This window comes from Loxodonta africana, chromosome 11 (genome assembly GCF_030014295.1).
Source record: "Loxodonta africana isolate mLoxAfr1 chromosome 11, mLoxAfr1.hap2, whole genome shotgun sequence".
Taxonomy (NCBI): Eukaryota; Metazoa; Chordata; class Mammalia; order Proboscidea; family Elephantidae; genus Loxodonta; species Loxodonta africana.
Window position 1 is genome coordinate 20189724 of NC_087352.1, and position 24929 is coordinate 20214652.

The 24929-nt window shown below is 41.7% G+C and overlaps 1 protein-coding gene across 11 annotated transcripts; it reads left to right on the forward strand.

Moving 5' to 3' along the window:
• The first annotated feature begins 398 nt into the window (after nt 1-398).
• LOC104845511 (zinc finger protein 615-like) lies at nt 399-23720 on the forward strand. 11 transcript variants are annotated; one of them, XM_064294132.1, is made up of 6 exons: nt 436-1245; nt 1928-1945; nt 8067-8272; nt 12102-12228; nt 12592-12687; nt 13242-23720. In XM_064294132.1, exons 3-6 carry the CDS (start codon nt 8258-8260, stop codon nt 15200-15202), a joined length of 2199 nt encoding a protein of 732 aa, XP_064150202.1. In that variant the 5' UTR covers nt 436-1245; nt 1928-1945; nt 8067-8257; the 3' UTR covers nt 15203-23720. The 11 variants fall into 11 exon arrangements, with proteins under 11 accessions (XP_010584867.2, XP_023399140.2, XP_023399145.2 ...); XM_023543376.2 differs by having other exon boundaries at nt 436-644; XM_010586565.3 differs by lacking the exon at nt 1928-1945 and having other exon boundaries at nt 399-499.
• The last annotated feature ends 1209 nt before the right edge of the window (nt 23721-24929 follow it).

Genomic DNA, 24929 nt, shown 5'->3' on the forward strand with positions numbered 1-24929 from the left:
CAATTTATCCGCACCATATTTTTCTTGTAAAGTTCGAGCCTGTAAAAAGCTATTTTCAACAATGGTCGAAGCATCAAGAAACCTGACATTTTTAAGTGGCCTTTTCTGGCTACTGGCACAAAAAAGGCCGCTTTCCCTTTTGTGGAAACCCTGGTGGTATAGTGGTTAAGTGCTATGGCTGCTAAAAAAAGGGTCTGCAGTTCAAATCCACCAGGCGCTCCTTGGAAACTTAACGGGGCAGTTCTACTCTGTTCTATAGGGTCGCTACGAGTCGGAATCAACTCGACGGCAATGGGTTTGGTTTCCCTTTTGTACGGCAGGCCTTCAAATATGGCCGCCTTCAGGCGACATGTGCGATAGGGCGCAGACATATTGCCTCCTAAACCAGTGCCGGAAAACCAGTAGTCTCTGCGTCTGGAAAAGTGTCCGACCCTCGCCGGCTTCCGTAGGTGGATGAGGAATCTGGCGAAGGGTCCAGAAGTAGAAGCGGTTTATGGAAGTAAGCGTCAAGTCTCAGAAGTTCTCGTGGTTCGGCAGAAAAAAAACGTCACTGTGTGTTTTGTTCTTGGAACAAGGCGAGGGAGGTGTGTGGACGTGGAGTAGTGAGGACACATGGAGTTCCTGAGGGGAGCGCCGAGGTGGAGGTGTGTGAGGACAAGCAGCTGGGAGTCGGTGCCTTTGGGGTCAGTCAGGAGGGTCGCGCCTTTGTACAACGATTAAGGCGGTCCCGACTGTCAGGGTGAGGGATCTTTGCGGATCTTTCTGCTTGTAAGGGGTGCAGCTGATATTTACGACGAATGCGGCGCCTCGTTCGGGTTCGGGGTTTAATATGGGACTCGGTGAAGTTGGAGCCGAGGGTATGGACATCGTAGGGGGTGTCTGGTCCAGGTTTCGCATTAACCCGGGATGGAGGTCGTCTGTGTTAGTGTTACAGAGGCTTGTGAGGTCTGACACTTCGGAAGCCCAGGACCCCTGGCTGGTGGTGGAGTTGAGGTTGGAACCTGGGCTGCTGGGGCATAAAGGGTACAGCTCTCGGGCGGTAGTTCAAATTCTTGATTTAGGTAATCACGTCTTTTCTCCTCTAAACCAGTAGTTGGCTAAATACTGATGGAGGGACTAATCCACAACGCCAGTCGGTCTGTGGCTGCTTTCGCGCTGCAAAAGTAAAGTTGAGTGGTTGTGTGGGAGACCTTATGGCTCACAAAGCTTCACATACGTGGACACTCTCTGCTTTGCTGACAGCCTGTATGTTAAGTATTCACATCTCTGACAAAGTGATCAGTTTTCCAGTTTATTAATAAGTCATTGTGGGTTCAGTTCCAGTTCCCATTGTTAGTGTTAGGATCGGCACGGAGATGAGCTAAGGTATATGGACCAATTCTACCCAAGTATGTATGTAAAGAAGCCCTGGTGGTGCAGTGGTTAAGAGCCCAGGCTACTAAGAAAAAGGTTGGCAGTTCAAATCCACCAGCCTGCTCCTTGGAAACCCTATGTGGGCAGCTCTACTCTGTCCTATAGGGTCGCTATGAGTCAGAGTCGACCTGAGGGCGTCAGGTTCATGTATGTAAAGGACATCATGCTTGGTAAAGTAGAGGATCAGCGAAGAACGGGAAGACCCTCAATGAGTTAGACTGACACAGTGGCTCCAAGAGTGGGCTCAAACAAAGTGAGAATAGTGCAGGACCTGGCTGTATTTGGTTCTGTTCTACATAGGGTCACTATGGGTGGAACAGATTGGATGCCACTTAACAACAAACAACATGTATGTAAAAATCTGCTTGTTGGTTTCTTGGTGAGCATTTTCACTATTAAATAGGCAGTACCTTGAATTGCATTTTTCATGCAGAAAATCGTCTGACAATAACCTTAATTTTCTGCCGACTTTTTAATGTTTATTCCTTACCCTTATCGTCACATCTTGGGTCAGCTCTTCAATACAAAATAGGTAAGTGTGGGGGTAGTTTTTGCTACAACATTTTTTTCTTCTTTACCACTCATAAAATGCGCCTGCTATATTGTCTTTCTAGGAAGTAGGATCTTAAATTATAAATTCATTCAGATCTCAAATTTGATGGTATAAAGAGATTTGTAGTATTATTTTAAGACTATGAAATTTCTATATTTTATTTGGGTCATTTCTCCCATTAATTTTTATAATCTTTGTGTAACTGCTCTTTTAGTTTTGATCCCCCTTACTACAAACATATATATTTTATTGGTCTTTTTAAGTAACAAGGTTTTCTGTTGTAGAGGTCTTTCCTTTAATTATTTAAATTTATCTTTTTTTAAAAATATATACAACTTAACTAGTATAAAGGCACTATTCATATAACTAACCACTGCTCAGGGCAAGATATAGAACATTTCCAGCATCCAAGCGGTTATAGCAAGCACTTCCAGGCTTTTAATTATATGTAATGTAGTTAATTATTCCTAATCATTTTAATTTGTTTAGTTTTGGCTATAAATAGAATTGTATATGATGCATTTTTTTTTTTTTTTTAGTACTAGCATTGGTTTGCGCAATATTTGGAAGAGTAATTCATGTTTTTACACACAGATGTATTTACTTTGCTCTGTAACAAGAATTGGCGAACAATCTGTGAATGGTCACATAGTAAATATTTTAGGCTTTACAGGCTACAGAAAGTCTCACATAGAATTCTTTGTTTTGTTTTGTGTTTTTACAATCTTCTAGAAAATATAAAAGACATTTTTAGTTTGCAAGCTGGCCAAAAGCTCAGGTTGCTGTATGGCATTCAATAGTTTGAATATATAGCAGTTTTTCTTGCTCTGAATGTATGTTTGAGTTGTTTGAAGTTTGGGGTACTACAAATAATGCTGCTATGAAAATATTGGTTATGGGCCCTGTGGTTCAGATGTGCACTCAATATGTTGTTGTTAGGTGCTGTTGAGTCAGTTCCAACTCATAGTGACCCTGTGCATAACAACGAAACATTGCCTGGTCCTGCACCATCCTCACGATTGTTGCCATGCTTGAATCCATTGTTGGAGCCACTGTGTCAGTTCGTCTCGTTGAGGGTCTTCCTCTTTTTCGCTGACCCTCTACATTACCAAGCATGATGTCTATCTCCAGGGACTCATCCCTCCTGATAATATGTCCTAAGTATGTGAGAGACACAGTCTCGCCATCCTTGCTTCTAGCTTCTACGGAGCATTCTGCCTATACTTCCTCCAAGACAGGTTTGTTCGTTCTTTTGGCAGTCCATGTGTATTCGATATCCTTCGCCAACACCACATTTCAAAGGCATCAATTCTTCTGTCTTCTTATTCATTGTCTAGCTTTCGCATGCATATGAGGTGATTGAAAACACCATGACTTGAATCAGGCACACCTTAGTCCTCAAGGTGACATCTTTGTTTTTGAATACTTTAAAGAGGTCTTTTGCAGCCGATTTACCCCATGCAGTGTGTCTTTTGATTTCTAAACTGCTGCTTCTATGGGCATTGATTGTGGATCCAAGTAAAATGAAATCCTTGGCAACCTCAGTCTTTTCTCTCCTTATCGTGATGTTGCTTATTGGTCTACTTGTGAGAATTTTTGTTTTCTTTATGTTGAAGTATAATCCATACTGAAGGCGGTGGTCTTTGATCTTCATCAGTAAGTGCTTCAAGTCCTCTTCACTTTCAGCAAGCAAGGTTGTGTCGTCTGCATAATGTAGGTTGTTAGCGAATCTCCCTCCAATCCTGATGCCCCATTCTTCATATAATCCAGCTTCTCAGATTCTTTGCTCAGCATACGGATTGAATAAGTATGGTGGAAGAATCCAACCCTGATGCACACCTTTCCTGACTTTAAACCGTGCATTATCCCTTGTTTTGTTCGAATGACTTACCTCTTGATCCATGTACAGATTCCTTATGAGCACACTTAAGTGTACCAGAATTCCCATTCTCCACAATGTTACCCATAATTTGTTATGGTCCACACAGCTGAATGCCTTAGCATAGTCAATACGCACAGGTAACATCTTTCTGGTATTCTTTGCTTTTAGCCAGGATCCATCTGACATCAGCAATGGTATCCCTGGTTCCACATCCTCTTCTAAATCCAGCTTGAATTTCTGGCAGTTACCCATCAATATACTGCTGCAGCTGCTTTTGAATGATCTTCAGCAAAATTTTCCTCACGTGTGATATTATTGATATTGTTTGATAGTTTCTGCATTTGGTTGGGTTACCTTTCTTGGGAATAGGCATAAATATGAATCTCTTCCAGTGGGTTGGCCAGGTAGCTGTCTTCCAAGTTTCTCGGCATAGACAAGTGAGCACTTCCAGTACTGCATCCGTTTGTTGAAACATCTCAGTTGGTGTTCTGTCAATTCCCGGAGCCTTGTTTTTTGCCAACGCTTCCAGTGCAGCTTGGACTTCTTCCTTCAGTACCATTGGTTCCTATTCACACGTTGCCTCACATGAAATGGTTGAATGTCAACCAATTCTTTTTGGTATAGTGACTCTGTGTATTCCTTCTGTCTTCTTTTGATGCTTCCTGTGTTGTTTAATATCTTTTGCATAGAATCCTTCAGTATTGCAACTTGAGGCTTGAATTTTTTCCCCAGTTCTTTAAGCTTGAGAAACACTGAGTGTGTTCTTCTCTTTTGGTTTTTTATCTCCAGGTCTTTGCACATGTCATCATAATACTTTGTCATCTCGAGCTGCCCATTGAAATCTTCTGTTCAGCTCTTTTACTTCATCATTTTTTCTTTTTGCTTTAGCTACTTGACGTTCAAGAGCAGGTTTCAGAGTCTCTTTTGACATCTGTTTAGGTCTTCTTTTTCTCTCCTGTCTTTTTAATGACCTTTTGCTTTGTTCATGTATGATGTCCTTGTTGTCATTCTACAACTTGTCTGGTTCTCAGTCATTCGTGTTTAACATGTCAGATCTGTTCTTGAGATGGTCTCTAAACTCAGGTGGGATATATTCAGGGTCGTACGTTGGCTCTCGTGGACTTGTTCTAATTTTATTCAGTTTCAACTTGAACTTGTGTATGAGTAATTGATCGTCTGATCCACAGTCGCCCTCCCACCTTGTTCTGACTGGTGATATTGAGCTTTTCCATCATCTCTTTCCACAGATGTAGTCGATTTAATTCCTGTGTATTCATTCCATCTGGCGAGGCCCATGTGTACAGTTGCAGTTTATATTGGTGAGAAAAGGTATTTGCAGTGAAGAAGCCGTTGGTCTTGCAAAATGCTATCATGCAGTCTCCAGCATCATTTCTATCACCAAGGCCATATTTTCCAGCTACCAATCCTTCTTCTTTGTTTCCAACTTTCACATTTCAATCACTGGTAATGATCAGTGCATCCTGATTCCACGCTCGATCAATTTCAGACTGCAGAAGTTCATAAAAATCTTCAGTTTCTTAATCTTTTGCCTTAGTGGTTGGTGCATAAATTCGAATAATAGTTGTATTAAGTGGTCTTCCTTGCAGGCATATGGATATTATGCTGTTACTGACAGCGTTGTACTTCAGGATAGATCTTGAAATGTTCTCTTTGAAATGTTCTTTTTGCACTAAATATGGGGGGACGTGTACTGAATGAATAGTTTACTTTATGCGTACAACACAAACCTGGTTCCAGTGAGGCAGAGGTTAAAGATGTCCCAAATGTCCAACTTTTCCAAATTGCTGTACCACTCTACATCTCTAACATCAACTACTCATTCTCCCCTCAGTACTCTTCCTTCCGTCTTTGGGTTCCCTGATTTGCTACAACATCTCACAGAATTCACAAACCATATCAAGGAAATGGCTCACAAGGTACGGAGGCTGAAAAGTTCCAAATCCATGGGTCAGGTTTAGGCTTCTCTTATGTGGCCACAGGGGCAGAGAGAACCCACATAGGCAGGCCAGATGACAGGCCGCTACTCACAAGGCTGCAGAAGCTGGCAAACCATGTCAGACGACAGGGTGCTGGCCCATGGGGCTTTGGAAGCTGGTGAATCCCAGAATGGGCAGGTCAGACAGCAGGCCACTGGGTTAAGTCACAAGAACTGGAGGTCGGACAGTGACATGCTGGACACAGGATCCGGATGCAGAGGGAGAGAGAGAGAGAGAGACCCTCACCAGAGCACCCCCATATATGTATTGGTTGCAGCCACACCCCAGGGAAGAGAGGCCTCTCAGCTGGGTGGCTGCCATCTCTGCCAGGCAGGTGCCTCAACTTGGTTTATCTCCTGGGCATCTGTCTTACCTGTTGTGCAGGTGTCTTGCCCTTGGGCTCTCTGCCATTGGGCTCCCCGTTGTTGGCTTCTCTGCTGTCAGCTTCTCTGCTACTAACTGGCCCAGCTCATAGCCAGTGTAGCAGCTCACTTATCTATGCAAATGAAGTGACTGTGGACTATGCAGTTGAGGTGATGATAGCTTACTATGCAAATGAAGTATCTATGGCATACTGAGAGAGGGTTGGTCACCTCGTGCCTTGGTGGGAGGGCCATGTTCTGAAATTCATGGAGGGTTTGTAGATACAACCAGGCATCCCCGCAGAGATTTCAGACGCAGAAAGAAGCAGGGAGAAAAGGAGCAGGAAGAAAGCAGAAAGAAGCAGAGAAGGCGGATGCAAGGAACCTCCTAAAAGAGGTGTATCTTAGTCACGTAGTGCTGCTGTAACAGAAATACCACAAGTGGTTGGCTTTAACAATAGAAGTTTATTCTCTGAGGGTCTAGTAGGCTAGAAGTCCAAATTCAGTGCATCACCTCCAAGGGAAGGCTTTCTCTGTTGGCTCTGTAGGAAGGTCCTCCTCATCAGTCTTCCCCTGGTCTAGGAGCTTCTCTGAACAGGAACCTCAAATCCAAGGGACACGCTCTGCTCCCAGTGTTGCTTTCTTGGTGGTATGAGGTCCCCCATCTCTCTGCTTGCTTCTCTCTTTTATGTCTCAAAAGAGATTGACTCGAGACACAATCCAGTCTTGAGTCCTGCCTCATTAATATAACTGCCGCCTGTTCCAGCTCATTAACATCATAGAGGTAGGATTTACAACACACAGGAAAATCACATCAGATGACAAAATGATGGACAGTCACACAATACTGGAAATCATGGCCTAGCCAAATTGATACATGTATTTTGGGGGTACACAATTCAATCTATGACAAGCCATAACACTGAAGATGCCAAGAGGTCCCAAAGGAGCCCAGCAGTAGAGCCAGTGTCGACAGGCCCAGAAGGAGCACTACAGCGCAGTCCAAGAGGAGCCTGTCTTCAGGGGGCCAGGAGGAGGCCTGTCATCAGGGGTCCTGAAAGGGGTGTGCACGGCAGAGAGAAGGTCCTGCTTGCTTGTACAGCCAAGAGCAGCTGTGAGAGCTATCCTGCACTGAGGAAGAGACTTTGCCTGCATGCTTCCTGATCCTGAACCCAAACTGTAGTCTGTTTATCCTGATCCTGTTGTAACCTGGTACTTCCCTAATAAACCCCATAGTGTGAATCTAATGTGTGAGTTCTATGTGGCCATAGCAACAAATCATCATACCCAGCAGAGAAATGCAGAGTGCTGTTGGATGGATGGCTGATGTTATCTTGGTAAAACAGTTGGAGAGTGGAGTTATGTCTGACCTCCGCCTCATGGGAATCAACTTTGGGCTGATCCTGCTCATTATCTCCCCTGAGTAGGTTCCAACTCTACTACAACTACCGTTTCTCAACAGTGCTTATAATTTGTGTAGCATGATGCTCTTCAAATTGCAGTGCATCATGGGGATGTAAAAAGACTGTTGAAGAGGTACGTGGGAACACATGACTTAAAGGAAAAATGTGTAGGTCCTCCCTGTCTATATGTCCTCTGCTGCCGAGGCATCCTGCTGTCCTTATTCTCCTTCCCACGTTCCCTTTCACAGTCATACTACTTCCTCTTTACAGAACAAAGGCTTACTTCCCCAACATTCAGGCTGCTGTGTTTGATTGCCCCAGACGTAAAAACCTCTGAAGCACTAAATAATGGGACAGGTAGATAATTTGGAGCCTTGATTTAAGGTGAGTGCACAGCAGCAGTGAGAAAATGTAGGCCCAGAGGGAATGCATGCTCAGAGTCACTTTTCTTTTCAGCCTTTAGGTCCTGGCTCCCCAAGAGGGATGAAGTGAAGGAAGGACGAAGAGATTCCAAGACTTCGTCATCATCATTTCTGTGAATACCTTTGACCGAAGATTGAGATTTTTGAACAGACATTCAGATCTGATCCAGAAAAAACAAATACAGACCATACCAGTTAGCGACCATTTCCCAAATATAGAAGAAAATGATCCAGGCCCAGGTGACTTTTGGTTTGTTCCTTTCTTTCCTTTATTCCCTGATGGATTTATAGAGTCCTATATAAAAAAAAAAAATTTTTTTTTTTTATAGGAATCAGTGCAATTTGGGAGGAGTAGGTTTTAGGGCAAAATAAACTTAAATTCTAACTTCACAATCAGGGCAATGTAGGATCAGGAATGTATGTTCATCATTCATACTATGTGATGTATGTTAGACCATAATACGTGACTGCACAGGACCTTGTGGGTGACATTAGCTTTCAACTTGCATCTGATGTCTCCAGTGGGCATCACAAGAGAAACGTGATAAGCTACGTGACATTCTTTGTCTGGAGGAGAAAGCAGACCAGTTCAGCGGGGGATGTTACTGTTTCGTAGCACTTAGGTCTGCAGAAATTTCTCTGATGGTTCTTCACAGCGGTGATGTTGGAGATGGTGTCGCAAACAGCAGCCTTCCCATAAACACAGAAGCAGGTTTCCTATGGGTGGTTAAAGAGATTTCCTCAAAGACGTCTGTGAGAATAGACCCAGCAAACTCAGTGATGGTTTTTCAGGGGATCACCATAAAGTAACCCAGGGATTCAGAAAGGTTTTTTTGTTTTTTAAATTATTATTTTTGTTTCTGTTGTTAAGAATATACATAGCAGAACAACAACAATTCAGCAGTTTCTACATAATACAGTTCAGTGACAGTGATTACACTCTTTGAGCTGTGCAGTCATTCTTACCCTCCTTTTATGAGTTGTTTCTCTCCTGTTTACATAAACTCATTGCCCCCTAAGTTTTCTATCTAATCTTTCGAGTTGTTATTGTCGGGTCGATCCCATATCAAACCACCAAACTATACCTGTTGCAGTGAGTCAATACTGACTCATAGTGACCCTATGGATAGAGCAGAACTGCCCCACAGGGTTTCCAAGATTGTAAATATTTATGGAAGCAGACTGTCACATCTTTCTCCCGTGGAGCAGCTGGCGTGTTTGAATGGTTGGCCCCTCGGTTAGCAGCCTAGCACTTAGCTGCTATGTCACCAGGTTGCTTTGATCCCATATAGAAAGATATTAAAAGAGCATAGTACTCAAGGCGGTCATTCTTTACTAGTTAAGCTAAACTACTGTTTGATTTTAAGGAGACTTCAGGAAATATTTTTGGTTTAACATTTAAAGATTATCTCAGGACAGTAATTTCAGGAGTCCATCTAGCTTCTACGGTTTCGTAAAGTCTGGATTCCATGAGAATTTGAAGTTCTGGTCTGTATTTTCCCCCTTTTGATTTGAATTCAGAAAGTTATTCTTACTGTGAAGTTTTGGATATAAATCTAAATACACTTTTTTTTTCCAAAAGCACTGATGTCTCACATGAACTAATTTCAAACCAACCAAACCAAACCTAGTGCCGTCGAGTAGATTCTGACTCACAGCGACCTTGTAGGACAGAGTAGAACTGCACCATAGAGTTTCCAAGGAGCACCTGGCGGATTCGAACTGCCAACCCTTTGGTTAGCAGCCGTAGCACTTAACCACTATGCCACCAGGGTTTCCTGAACTAATTTAGAATGCAATAAACCGACAAGGCTTAAGCACTTGCATCCTTTACTGACTCTGCTTTGTCCTTGTGGGACAAAGAACTAAATTTGGCTTTTTGTCACTGGTTTCTGGAAACAGTCTGAGCTATTAAGGTGTTCTTTGTAAAATAGCGAGACAAGTAGGGGCTACATAGGCCCCACACCTGACGAACTAAGTTCAGTGAGGAGGGGGTACGATACAGTCATGCTTAATCATTGATTGGATCAAGGGTAACTATGCATTAAAGCCCAGTCATGTGTATTCATTGAGGTCCCCATTACTATTGGATCCTGAACCTTGGAGCTCACTTTTTGGAGTTTCATGGATTGGTGAGAATGTGCATGCAGGGGCGAGCTGCAGCATGTCCCTGGGGACAATGGAAGCTTCGTGGTGCTGGGACATCTTCCAGACCTTTCCTGATGAGACTTTTTACTTGTTTCCTTTCTGGTTGCAATGAACAGATAACTATAAGTATAGGTAATAGTCTACATGAATTTTGTGAGCTGTCATAGAGAATTAATGAACCCACAGGGACAGTGGGCTGGCAGGACAGAGTCGATTTGTGTAGTCCCTCTGAGTGGCTAGATGATAGAGAAGGGTTGCATGGGCCATTGATAAAAAGGAATGGAGTTCTTCTAGCTTGTGACCTAGTCCCAGGGGACTCCCCACTGCTGTTGAGTCAGTTCCTATTCATAGCAACCCCATGGGGTTTCCGAGGCTGTAAATCTCTGTGGAAGCAGGCTGCCACATCTTTGTCACTCAGAGCAGCTGGTGGTTTCAAACTACCAACCTCTCTGTTAGCAGTTGATTACTTTAACCACTGTGCCACCAGGGGACTAGAGAGGGAAAGGGGGAGGGAGGCCAGCTGGTCGTGCAGACTCCTGAGCCTATGGCTGGTCTCCAGTAACCTGGCCCCAAGTGGCCAGGGATAAAATCTGATCTAACTCTGGGTGGTTCGGGTCAGAGAGAGTATTTGCCACGGGAGCAGCTGGTGACAAGAAATGGAAATGTGGGTAGGTGGAAAATACATCCATTTACCACTGTGAATTGGATTCATGCTGATCTTTGCCACACAGGGTTTGCCTACCTTCCTCATTTTGGTAGTATCCTTTAAAGCCTGTAAACCAACTGGGTGTAGATTATTTCATCCATTTTTCCTTGGATCATCTCATTAACAAATTGCCTACACTACCAAGTGTACCAATTAGATGTCACCCTGAGACAAGAGAGTGGCAGTTAGGTAACAAACAGATCTTGAATGTCAGTGTTGTAGGGCTGTAGGTCCCCTGCAGGTTGTACCTTTCAATCCTAGATGACTTTCAGAGATGGGCTGTGTTGCTACAGGATCAGGTCTTTGAAGATTGTATTTCACTCTTAAATTGCTTCTCTTGTTTATGTGGAAAAGTCAGTGCTCAGAAATTTTGTCTCTCCTTTGTAAATAACCTGTCTTTTTTTCTCTGGCTAGTTCTATAAACTTCCTTTTGCATGTGACGTTTTCTAGCTTCATTCGGATGTGCCTAGATGTGTATTTCCGGCTTGAGGTTTGCTAGTATTACTGTCTGAAACATGGGTTATTCAATTAGTTCTGAAAATTTCTGTTCTTAGAACTATGGATTTTGCTTTCATGTTACCGTATGTTTTAACCTTTCCTTTATATTTTCTTTCCATCTTTTTGATTCCCTTTCATTTTGGGCCTTTTCCTCAAGTGCATATTTCAGTTCACTAATTATGTCTGATATGTATCTAATTGTATCAAATATGGTATTAACCTGTTTAGTAATATATACACATGCATATGTCTGTGTGCATATATGTATTGTTCTAAGAATAACTTTTTGCAAATTTTCTCAGTCTCTTATGCTTTATACAAATTTTGTATGGTTTCTTTTATTCAGTATATTAAGCACATTCATTTAGTATGTACTGTCTTTTGATTCTAGCATCTGGAGTCTCTTCATTGCTGATTTTGGTATCGGCTCTGAAGGATTATGGTGAATGTAGGAATTTTATTATTGATTTACTTGTAAATAGCATACACTGGCCAATAGATAATATATATATTACTTTTCTGAATTTTTAACTTTCTTGGAGAAATGGATGAATACACACTTAAGAATATTTTACTGGGATTTTTATTGTGTCACAATGGATTAAGAAAAAGACAAAAAATTTCTTATATGGGAAAAGAGCAAAATAACTTCCTTTACATTCCTTCTATATCATCAAAAAAAATATTACTTCTTTAAACAGGATCCTGTTATTACAGGAATCACTGACATTCGATGATGTGGCTGTGGAATTCACCTGGGCGGAGTGGCAGCTCCTTGGTCCTGATCAGAAGGGCCTGTACCGGGACGTGATGTTGGAGAACTATAACAACCTCGTGTCAGTGGGTGAGAAAGCTCTCCTGTGTCACTCAGTAACTCTTCAGAGTATCTGTAGTAGTCTTTTGTGTGTGTGTGTGTGTGTGTGTGTGTGCGTGCATATGCGCGCTTAAGGCGAAAGTTTACAGAGGAAATTAGTTTTCTCATTAAACAATTGATACACACATTGTGACATGTAGTACTCTTAAGTGATAGATTCTCAGATCCTTCTCTTGCCCTAGACAAAAGGGTATAAGATACCCTCTTCTGAGAGAAAAGCCTTGACTTTGCAGATGTGAAAACTCTGTAGGCCATAAATGTAACATTTTTCCTTCTTGATATACAACACCTCAGTTTGATATGTGTGAGTCTTCTGTCATTTCCCGTGAACAGGGTATCAAGCTGGCAAACAAGATGCACTCTCTAAGTGGGAACAGGGAGAAGAACTGTGGACAATAGAAGATGAAATCCACTGTCAAATCTGTCCAGGTCAGTGAATAAGAACCAAAAAGGTGAGTGCTTGAGGAAATCATTCTAAACATTCAGAGGAAGTGCCACAGTTCTAAAGGTGTCTTAGGTACCTAAACAGCCCCTCCACCAATCCCCCTTAAGAAAGCCCTTCCACCAATCCCCCTTGTCATATGAAAATCCATTTTTTTCTCTTTGGAAATCTGACCCCTTTTTATATTATCTTACAACTTGATTAACTCCATGTAAAGTGCTTTGGATTTTTTTTTTTCTGTAATTTATTTTATTTTTTGTTGTTATGTTTTGTATGGAACTATTTAGAAAGCAGCCAAATTTATAGAGATTATAAATTATGTAGCCTTAAAAACACTGACTGCTTTTACCTTTTCCTGAATTTACATTATTGTGTTTTTACCAATGTGCAAGGGATAAGAAACATTTATGGAGGGTTTTTATTTTTTTATACTGATACCATTGGATTGTCATTAAAGGTCCTTCACACACTAAAGTATTTTTAAAATACCTTTCTGCCAAACTGAGATTATGTAATGATTCATTGTCTTCATTTTTCCTAGGAATCGGGAAAGTTGATGATCATCTCCAGCATCACATGCAAAAGCAAAGAAATCAGAAGTGTGTGGAACAATACTATGAACATAATGCGTTTGGAAATATTTTTAATCAGAGAAAAAGTAATTTTCCATTAAAGCAGCATCATGATATGTTTGACTTACACAGAAAAACTTTAAAATCCACTTTAAGTTTAGATAAGCAAAACAGAAGCTGTGACTTGAAAAACTTTACTGAGTTTAATGGAGATGGACAGTCTTTTGTGCGTGATGAGCGTGAACAACTTCATACTGATAATAAATTCCATGAAAGTGTAAAACAAAACAGCAACAAGTCTCAGGTGATTAAGCATCAGAGAACTGCTAAATTAGAGAAAGCCCATGTATGCAGTGAATGTGGGAAGGCCTTCATCAAAATGTCTCAGTTCATTGATCATCAGAAGGTTCATACAGGAGAGAAGCCTCATGGATGCAATATGTGTGGGAAAGCATTTTCCAGAAAGTCCAGGCTTATTGAGCATCAGAGAATTCATGCAGGACTGAAACACTATGAATGCATTGAATGCGACAAAACATTTCTGAAGAAATCACAGCTCAATATACATCAGAAAACTCATATGGGAGAGAAACCCCATACATGCAATCAATGTGGGAAATCCTTCATCAAGAAGTGTCGGCTTACTTATCATCAGCGAACTCATACAGGAGAGAAACCTCATGGGTGCAATCTATGTGGGAAAGCCTTTTCTACGAAGTTTAGTCTCTCTACTCATCAAAAAACTCATACAGGAGAGAAGCCCTATACATGCAGTGAGTGTGGAAAAGCCTTCTTTGAGAAGAGACGTCTTATTGCACATCATCGAACTCATACTGGAGAGAAACCCTTTACATGCAATGAATGCGGGAAAGGCTTCACTTTGAAGAACAGTCTCATCACACATCAGCAAACTCATAGCAAAGAGAAATCATATACTTGCAGTGAATGTGGAAAAGGTTTTTCCATGAAGCACTGTCTCATCGTACATCAGCGAACTCATACTGGAGAGAAACCCTATATATGCAATGAGTGTGGAAAAGGCTTTCCCCTGAAGAGTCCTCTTATCAGACATCAGCGAACACATACAGGAGAGAAACCTTATGTATGTAGTGAATGTGGAAAAGGCTTCACCATGAAGAGTGATCTCATTGTACATCAGCGTACTCATACCGCAGAGAAACCGTATGTATGCAGTGATTGTGGAAAAGGCTTCACTGTGAAGAGCCGTCTGATTGTACATCAACGAACTCATACAGGAGAGAAACCTTATGTGTGTAATGAATGCGGAAAAGGCTTCCCAGCAAAGATCCGGCTGGTTGGACACCAACGAACTCACACTGGAGAGAAGCCGTTTATATGCAAGGAGTGTGGAAAAGGCTTCACCGAGAAGAGCCATCTCAGTGTACATCGGCGCACTCATACTGGAGAGAAACCCTATATATGCAGTGAATGTGGAAAAGGCTTAACTGGGAAAAGCATGCTCATTGCACATCAGCGAATTCATACTGGAGAGAAACCCTATAAGTGTAATGAATGTGGAAAGGGCTTCACTATGAAGAGCACTCTAGGTATACATGAGCGAACTCATACTGGAGAGGAACCCTACAAATGCAATGAATGTGGTAAAGCGTTCAGGAAGAAGACATGCCTCATACAACATCAGAGATTTCACACAGGAAAAACTTCCTTTGCGTGTACTGAATGTGGAAAATTCTCTTTGCGAAAGTATGATCTCATTACCCATCAGAGAATTCACACAGGAGAGAAACCATATGAATGCAGTGTATGTGGAAAAGCCTTCACCACCAAGTCAGGGCTCAATGTTCATCATCGGAAACATACAGGAGAGAGGCCCTATGGATGCAGCGATTGTGGGAAATCTTTTGCCCACTTGTCAATCCTTGTTAAACACAAGAGAATGCACACGTAGTCATTGTGGAAAGCCTGTTTCCAGGTTTGGGTTCCTGAATATTAGTATTTGCACAGAAGAATAACTGAATGCAGACAATGTGGTAGTGTCTTTGGTGATCAGTTACCTCACGTTATATGTCAAAGAAAATATGTACAAATATAAAAATCATTCTTAACGAACCGTTTGTAGGTCATTTCATGTCTAAAAAGTATATATTGAGATGAATCATATGAATGGACTAGGAAAGACCACAGTGCTACTGTAGTCTTTATCGTCAGTGTAATTCAACATATTTGGATGTGTTTACCAAGTTTATAAGTAGCATCACATAGTTTATGAAACCAACGTAAATATGATTTTCTATATGTTTTTATTTTAAAATAAGTTTAAATTCACAAAAACATACAGAAATAACCTGGAGAATTTTAACGTACCCTTTACCCAGCTTCTTCCAAAGATACCATCAGTTTTAAAAGGCATACATATTTGTTTTGTTTTCACGTATACTTTTAATAAAGTTTATTTCATGTATATGTGTAATTAGACAAACATCTGCAGTACTGTGAATTACTTAATATGGCCCTTTTAGCCATAGTTTGTACCTCCCACCAGATGACTGTGTGATGACTGTACAGATGAGGTGCTGTGGCCAACCAATGGGATTGGATAGTTGCTCATAATGTAAGTAAGGTAGAAGGCACCCTTGTAGGGCGGGGCTGTAAAAATAAGATGTATGGAATACTAAAGAGAGGATTGGTCAGTGTTGTCATCCTGCTACACTTAAAAGAGCAGTCAATCACAGAGCAAAGGGGCACCTACCACCACCAAGAAAGAAGAGCTAGGAGTGGAGTGTGTCCATTGAACCCATGATCCATGCATTGAGACCTAGACCCAGGAGGCAGATCTGTAACACCACAGACAGCAAGAAGCAGCGACAGTGAAATGGCAGCATCAGAAGCAGCCAAACCAGGAGACCAGCAGGAGATAGTGCAGTGGGCATCCTGGCCCAGGGAGCATAATAGTTACAGTGGGCGTGCTGACCCACAGTGAGGGAGTTGAGTGCCTTTGGGAAACAGGCTTCCTGGTGGAGTGGAGTGGAGTGCCACTGTGCACTTGGTAGTAGAGTTAGGCTCACTGACCCACAGAGCAAGAGAGCTCAGCATCTTCTGGCCAAGGCTTACTGGCAGAGTGTAGTGCTTCTGGGCACTTATTGGGAGAGCTAAAAGAGCTTTGTAACTCTTGCCCAAGCACAGCAGAGGCTGAGGGGCCAGAGAAAGTTGTATGTGTGGGCAAGGCTGGGAAGAGGCTGTCCTGATTCAAGAACTGTAACCTGAAAGTTCCTGAACCTGAGCAGTAACCTGTTACTTACCTAACCAAAAAAACCCAAACCCATTGCCATTGAATTGATTTCAACTCTTAGCGATCCTTAGTAGAAATGACCCAAAGGGTTTCTAAGAAGTGGCTGGTGGATTTGAACTACTGACCTTTTGGTTGGCAGCTGATCCCTTAACCACTGTGCTACCAGGGCCCCGTTACTTTTTTAATAAACCCCATAATTGTGAGTATTGTCTGTGAGTTCTGTGTGACCATTGCAGGGAATTAGCAAATCCAGCAGAGAAGTAAAGAGTGCTGTGGGAGGGATGGTTGGTGTCAGAATTAAGTTAGAGAAGGTCAGATACTGCTGCCACACCATCTTTACAACAAATGAGATCCAGAATTGTTATATTAACACAAACTCCCTCATATTACCTCTTTATAGTCTCACTCTCTAACCTTTGGCAACCCTTGATCTGTTTATACTAATTTATCATTTGTAGAATTTCATAAAAATGGAATCAGAGCATATACTCTCTTAAAGTTGGCTATTTGACATTAAGCAAAGTCAACTTTAGTATCCATCCAGTGGTTCTCTGTTTCAATAGTTGTTTTATTTTTATTGTTGAGTAATAATATATGATATGGATGTACCACCATTTATTTATCCATTCAACCACTGAAGGACATTAAAGTTTGTAACAAAGTAGTAATGTCAGAGGTCCTCTAACTTCACAAGGAAGGAGGAGAATCAAGATCAGGATATGCCCAAAGCTGATTCCTATGAGATGGAGGTCAGACACCTCCTTTCTCCAACTTTTTTAGCAATTCTGACACCAGGTGTCTTCCCCGTAACGTACTCTACTTCTCTCTTAAGTTTGATAATTCGTTGCAGTGGCCACACAGAACTCACAGACCATACTCACTGTCTTAGTCATCCAGTGCTGCTATGACAGAACTACCAAAAGTGGATGGCTTTAACAAAGATTTATTTTCTCACATTCAGTAGACTAGAAGTCCAAATTAAGGGCATCAGCTCCAGGGGAAGACTTTCTGTCATCTCTGGAGGAAGGTCCTCATCAATCTTCCCTTGGACTAGGAGCTTCTCTGTGTAGGAATCCCTGGGTCCAAAGGATGCACTCTGCTCCCAGTGCTTCTTTCTTGGTGGTATGAGGTCCCCCACTCTGTGCTTGCTTCCCTTTTATCTCTTGAAAGATAAAAGGTGGTGCAGGCCACACCCCAGGGAAACTCCCTTTCCATTGGATCCTAATCCTCTTTAACCACAGGCAGAGATTATGACTTATAACAGGAAAATCACAGAGTGGAGGATAAGCACACAATACTGGGAATCATGGCCTAACCAAGTTAACACATGTTTTGGGGGGACACAATTCAAGCCATGACACTCATGATTATGTGGTTTATTACAGAGGTAACGGTACAATTCAGGATCAAGATCAACTTGGAAGTAACAATACAACTCTAGATATAGTTCTTCAGTCAGGACGGCTTTCAACCAAGACAGCTCTCAGTTTCTTGGCCATCCTCACAGGCAGGCCTCATGCCTGCAGACAGGCCTTGCTCCCAGCGGTGCCTGCCGGGCCCCACTTGGTCTTGGCCTGTGCCATACTTAGGCAAGTGTTACTGCTCTTTAGCTCTGCCAGCAAGTGCCCAGAGTCACCTCACTCAGCCAGCAAGCATCCTGCCTGAAGGCACTCAGCTATCTCGCTCCATGGGTCAGTGTCCCCACTGCAGACACCAGGAGTCCACCACAGCTGTCTCGCACCAGTTTCATGGTTTCGTCGTGCTGCCACTGTGCCATCTTGGACCATCTCCAGAGTTAGAGTTCTCTCACTCCTTGCTCTAGGAGGTTCTCAGGGCAGGGACCATGGGTCCGAAGGCCATACTCTGCTCCCGGCTCTTGATGGTAGTGAGGTCTCCCTCAATCTCTGTGGAATTTCCTCTTTTAAGCCTAGCATGATGGCAAAACTGAACCAATCTCCCCAGTAGGCCACAGGCACCTTATTTGCATAGTAACTGACCAGTCCTGCAAGGGTTTTACACTTTTTGCATAGTAGCCTAACCAATCCCTTTGCAAGACTGTGACCCAGGCAATTATTTTAGCAGAATTATAAACCCAAGGCCAGAAAGGCTGTATATAAAGAGAAACTTGCACTGCAGAGTTGTTTCTGGGTTTGTTTTTACTTTTTACTGTTACAAATAATGACGCTGTACATTGTTGTATAAATGTATAAATATGAGTTTTCATTTCTCTAGGATAAGTACTCAGTTCAAAATGTACTGATACTATGTATTAAAAAATATCACAGTTTCACTTTTAATATTTAGGACTATGGTCCATTTGGAGTTAGTTTTTGTATATGGGGTGAGGAGAAAGAAAATACATTTTCTTTGCCTATGGTTTTCTCATTGTTCTTAAACTATTTGTTGAAAATACTTTTTTTCCATTAAATTGTTTTTGAATATTTGTAAGAAAAAATTACTTGCCTGTGCATGTGTGGATCCATTTCTTGATTCTCTGTTCTGTTTTGTTCTGTATGTCTGTGCCTCTGCTGATACCATACCATCATGATTATTGTAGATATATTTTTAGCTGAAAAACTGAATATTCAGATTCCTCCAGCTTTATTTTTCTTTTTCATAATTATTTTATCTGTCTTACTTCCTTTGCCTTTCCATATAAATTTTAGCATAAGCCTGCCTATACTGACTCTGGGACAAAGAACTCAGTTTGGCCTTTGTCTTGGTTCCTGAAAGTTAACCCTTGAAATTTCCCCAGTGATATAAGTGTGTTATTTACAACTGCTAGGTAACAGTTGAAATTTTGTGCAAACGTGGGGAGTACACATTATACGTAGTCAGCTAACCTCAGGAAGAAGGGAGCATAATTTAATCTACCGCACGTTCAATGATCCAGTTAATCGTGAGTAGGCAATGAAGCCAATAAAAGGCTTTGAAAATGGAAGTTATTTGGCTTCCTGGTTGGTGAGAACATCTACTTTCAGGAGGGTCCTGGGTCCCTGGAGAGACAATGGAAGGGCTGCACTGGAGCCCCTCCCAGGGCACATCCTGTGGGTCTCATTTTTATCCTTTCTGGTGATAACAAATAGGTAACTATAAGTATAGGTTTAAAAAAAGAAAAAAAGCAAACCCACTGCTGTTGAGTTGATTCCAACTCATAATGACCCTATAGGACCGAACAGAACTGCCCCATAGGGTTTCCAAAGCTGTAAATTGTTACGGAAATAAACTGCTGCATCTTTTGCCCAAGGAGCAGCTGTTAGCCACACTCTGTTAGCAGCTGAGTTGATCTAGGGAATTAATGAGCCCACAGTGGCACTGAGAGCCAACAAAGGCTGGTGTTTGCCTATTTGGTGGTCTGAAGGACTGTGCCCTTTTAACTTGTGTGGCTAAATCAGAAAGGATGCACAGGCAACCAGTCTGGAGAGAAGGGACTGGTAGGTTAGAAATTAAGGGGGCTGAGGACCTCCAAGCTTGCAGCTGCTACTCCCTGACCTAGCCCAGGGTGGCTGGGTATGAGAGAGAGTGTCACTTGGGTGGCTAGTGACACAGGTGGAGAAGCAGGAAGGTGAGGGCTGGATCCATTTCCCGATGGGAACTGGATTCATGCTGATCCTTAGCAATGAAGGTAGGACTTGCCCACTGGGCCGGTTGCTATATGCACCTCCCAAAACTGCAGTGAGTTTATTGGAAGTGCATTAAATCTGTAACTCAATTTGGGAAGACTTGATATTATTTACTATGTTGAGTCTTCCAAACTACAAATATGATTCTATCTTTCCATTTAATTTGATTTTCCTTGATTTCTTTTATCAGGTTGTTATTTTTGTTTGTTTTTAGTTTATATAATATACATCCTGTACATGTCTTGTTAGAGAGCCCCAGTGGCACAAACGGTTAAGCACTTGGCTGCCAACCGAACAGTTGGTGTTTCGAACCCATCCATCGGCACTGTGGGAGAAATACTTGGTGATCTGCTTCTGGGAAGATTACAGCCAAGAAAACCTTATTGGGCAGCTCTGCTGTCACAGGGGGTTGCTAGGAGTTGAAATCAACTCAGTGGCACACAATACAACATGCATAAGCATATCGTATTTTTGGAGCTATGGTAAATGTTACTGTGTTCATTACAATCAGCCCTCAGTATCTGCGAGTTCCACATCTGGGGATTCAACCAACTGTAGATGGAAACTTTTGAAAAAAAAAAAAGGAAAGTCCCCCAAAGCAGAACTTGAATTTGCTGTGCCCCGAGCACTATGTTGAATCTACGCGAATGAAACCATGTATAGGCATATCCTGCTATAGCCTCCTGCCATTTCACAGATGCTCAGTCTCTCCTGGCATAGTGGTTAAGAGCTATATCTGGTAACCAAAAGGTAGGCAGTTTGAATCCACCAGGCGCTCCTTGGAAACCCTATGGGGCAGTTCTACTCTGTCCTTTAGGGTCGCTATGAGTCAGAATTGACTGATGGCAATGGGTTTGGTTTTTAGTATTATCTCTGAGTCATGTTTTTATTTTCTTGCCATACTTCACTGCCTAGGACTTTCACTATGTTAAATAGGAAGAGTGAGAGTGGACATCCCAGTGATGTTCATAATTTTAGGGCCAAAGCAGTCAATCTCTCACCATTAAATATAAGTAGTTTTTTTGTACATCTCTTTACTAGGCTCAAGAAATTCCCTTGCAATCCTCATTGCTGAGACTTTTTTTTGCCTTGAATGGTGTCATGGATGGAATTATGTCCCCCAAAAAATGTGTGTATCAATTTGGCTGGGCCATGATTCTCAGTATTGTGTGATTTTCCTATATGCTATAAATCCCGCCTCTATAATGTTAAGAAAAGACTCTAAAACTTGCTCTTGAAGGTTGAGTAGCTAAAGCAAAAGGAAGAAATGGTGAAGTAAAAGGACTGAAGATTGCAAAGGCTGACTTGAGAAGACAAAGTAAGATAGTATAATGGGAAGTGCAAAGGGCTGAAGATAGAAAACCAACAGAACACACTTGGCATTTCTCAAGCTGAAAGAACTGAAGAAAAAATTCAACACTTTAATTGCAATACTGAAGGATTTTACAGGGAAAATATTAAATAAGGCAGGAAGAATCAGAAGATGGAAGGAATATATAGAGTCATTACACTAAAAAGAATTGGTCGACGTTCAACCATTTCAGGAGGTAGTATATGATCAGGAACCAATGGTACTGAAGGAAGACGTCCAAGCTGCACTGAAGGCATTGGCAAAAAACAAGGCTCCAGGAATTGATGGCATATCAATTGACATGTTTCAACAAATGGATGCAATGCTGGAAGCACTCACTCATCTATGCCAAGAAATTCGGAAGACAGTTTCTTGGCCAACCCACCTGAAGAGATCTGTATTTGTGCCTATTCCCAAGAAAGGTGATCCAACTAGATGCAGAAATTATCAAACAATATCATTAATATCACATGAAAATAAAATTTTGCTGAAGATCATTCAAAAGTGGCTGCAGCAGTATATCAACAGGGAACTGCCAGAAATTCAGGCCAGAGTCAGAAGAGGTCATGGAACTAGGGACACCATTGCTGATGTCAGATGGATCCTGACTGAAAGCAGAGTATACCAGAAAAATGTTTACCTGCGTTTTATTGACTATGCAAAGGCATTCGACTGTGTGGATCATAATAAATTATGGATAATATTTCAAATAATGAGAATTCCAGAACACTTAATTATGGTCATGAGGAACCTGTACACAGATCAAGAGGCAGTCGTTTGAACAGAACAAGGGGATACTGCATAGTTTAAAGTCAGGAAAGGTTGCATCAGGGTTGTATCCTTTCACCATACCTATTCAATCTGTATGCGAGCAAATAATCTGAGAAGCTGGACTATATGAAGAAGAACGGGACATCAAGATTGGAGGAAGACTCATTAACAACATACGTTATACAGATGACACAACCTTGCTTGCTGAAAGTGAAGAGGACTTGAGGCATTTACTGATGAGGATCAAAGACCACAGCCTTCAGTATGTGTTACACCTCAATAGGAAAAAAAACAAAAATCCTCACAGCTGGACTAATAAACAACATCACGATAAATGGAGAAAAGATTGAAGTTGTCAAAGATTTCATTTCACTTGGATCCACAATCAACACCCATGGAAGCAGCAGTCAAGAAATCAAAAGACACATTGCATTGGGTAAATCTGCTGCAAAGGACCTCTTCCAAGTGTTGAAAAGCAAAGATGTCACCTTGAAGACTAACCCAAGCCTGACCCAAGCCATGGTGTTTCAGTCACCTCATATGCATGCAAAAGCTGGACAATGAATAAGGAAGACCAAAGAAGAATTGACGCCTTTGAATTGTGGTGTTGGGGAAGAATATTGAATATGCTATGCGCTGCCAAAAGAATGAACAAATCTGTCTTGGAAGAAATACAGCCAGACTGCTCCTTAGAAGCCAGAATAGTGAGACTACATTTCACATACTTTGGACATATTATCAGGAGAAATCAGTCCCTGGAGAAGGACATCATGCTTGGTAGAGGGTCAGAGGAAAAGAAGAAGACCCTCAACGAGACAGATTGACACAGTGGCAGGAACAATGGCCTCAAACATTACAACGATTGTGAGGATGGTGCAGGACTGGACAGTGTTTTGTTCTGTTGGACACAGGTTGGCTATGAGTTGGAACTGACTCTATGGCACCTAACAACAACAACGTTCACATTAGAGGAGGCCGAGTGAAGGGCATGTGGTAACTTTGTATCTGTGCAGCTTTTGTGTGAATCTAATTTATTTCCAAATTAAAAAGTTTGTTAAAAAATAGGTTTTCGAGGACTAATGGACCACAACTACCACAGCCTCCACCAGACTGAGTCCAGCACAACTAGATGGTGCCTGGTTACCACCACTGACTGTTCTGACAGAGATCATATTAGAGGGTCCCGGACAGAGCTGGAGAAAAATGTAGAACAAAATTCAAACTTACAAAAAAAAGTTCAGACTTACTGGTCCAACAGAGATTGGAGAAATTCTAAGGGAATGGCCCCTGGACAATCTTTTAACTTAGTACTGAAGTCACTCCTTAAGTTCACCCTTCAGCCAAAGCTTAGACAGACCTATAAAACAAACAATAACGCATGTACTTCAACCATGTATAGGAGACTAAATGGGCACACCAGCCCAGCGGCAAGGATGAGAAGGCAGGAGGGGACAGATAAGTGGGACATCAAGAAGGAGAGAGTGTTGAGATGTCACAGGGTTGGCAACATCACGAGACAATATGGGTATTAATTATTTAATAAGAAACTACTTTGCCCTGTCAACGTTCACTGAAAGCACAATAAAAAAAATAGGTATTCAATTTTATCAATTAATTTCCCATTAGAAACAGTATAAATTTCTATATTATAAAATGTTTATGCACATGTATTTTTTTTCTTTTTTAGTGATTGTAATGATACAACCTACTACATGTCTGTCATTTTGTACTGTGCTGGCTTGTGTGTTGCTGTAATATTGGAAGCTTTGCCACTGGTATTTCGAATACCAGCAGGGTCACCCTTGGTGGACAAGTTTCAGTGGAGCTTCCAGACTAAGACAGACTAGGAAGAAGGGCCTGGCAGTCTACTTCTAAAAAAACTTAGTGAAAACCTCATGAATAGCAGTGGAACACTGGCTGATATAGTGCCAGAAGATGAGCCCTTTAGGTTGGAAGGCAGTTAAAATACTACTAGGGAAGAGCTGCCTCCTCAAAGTAGGGTCGATCTTAATGATGCAGATGGAGTTAAGCTTTCGGGACCTTCATTTGCTGATGGGGCATGACTCAAAATGAGAAGGCACATCTGCGAACTTCCACTAATAATCAGAACATGGCATGTCCAAAGTACAAATCTAGGAAAATTGGAAGTCGTCAAAAATGAAGTGGAATAAATAAACATCCATATCCTGGGTATTAATGAGCTGAAATGGGCTGGTATTTGCCATTTTGAATCAGAAAATCATGTGGTCTACTACATTGGAAATGACAAAGAAGAATGGCGTCCCATTCATTGTCAAAAAGAACATTTCAAGATCTATCCTGAAGTACAACGCCATCAGTGATAGGACAATATCCATATGCCTACAAGGAAGAGCAGTTAATATGACTATTATTTGAATTTATGCACAAAAAACTAAGGCCAAAGTTGAAGAAATTGAAGATTTTCTGCAGTCTGAAATTGATCAAACATGCAATCAAGTTGCATTGATAATTACTGGCAATTGCAATACAAAAGTTGGAAACAAAGAAGAGGAATTGGTAGTTGGAAAATACAGCCTTGGTGATAGAAACGATGCCGGAGATCACATGATAGAATTTTGCAAGACCAATGAATTCTTCATAGAAGTACCTTCTTTCAACA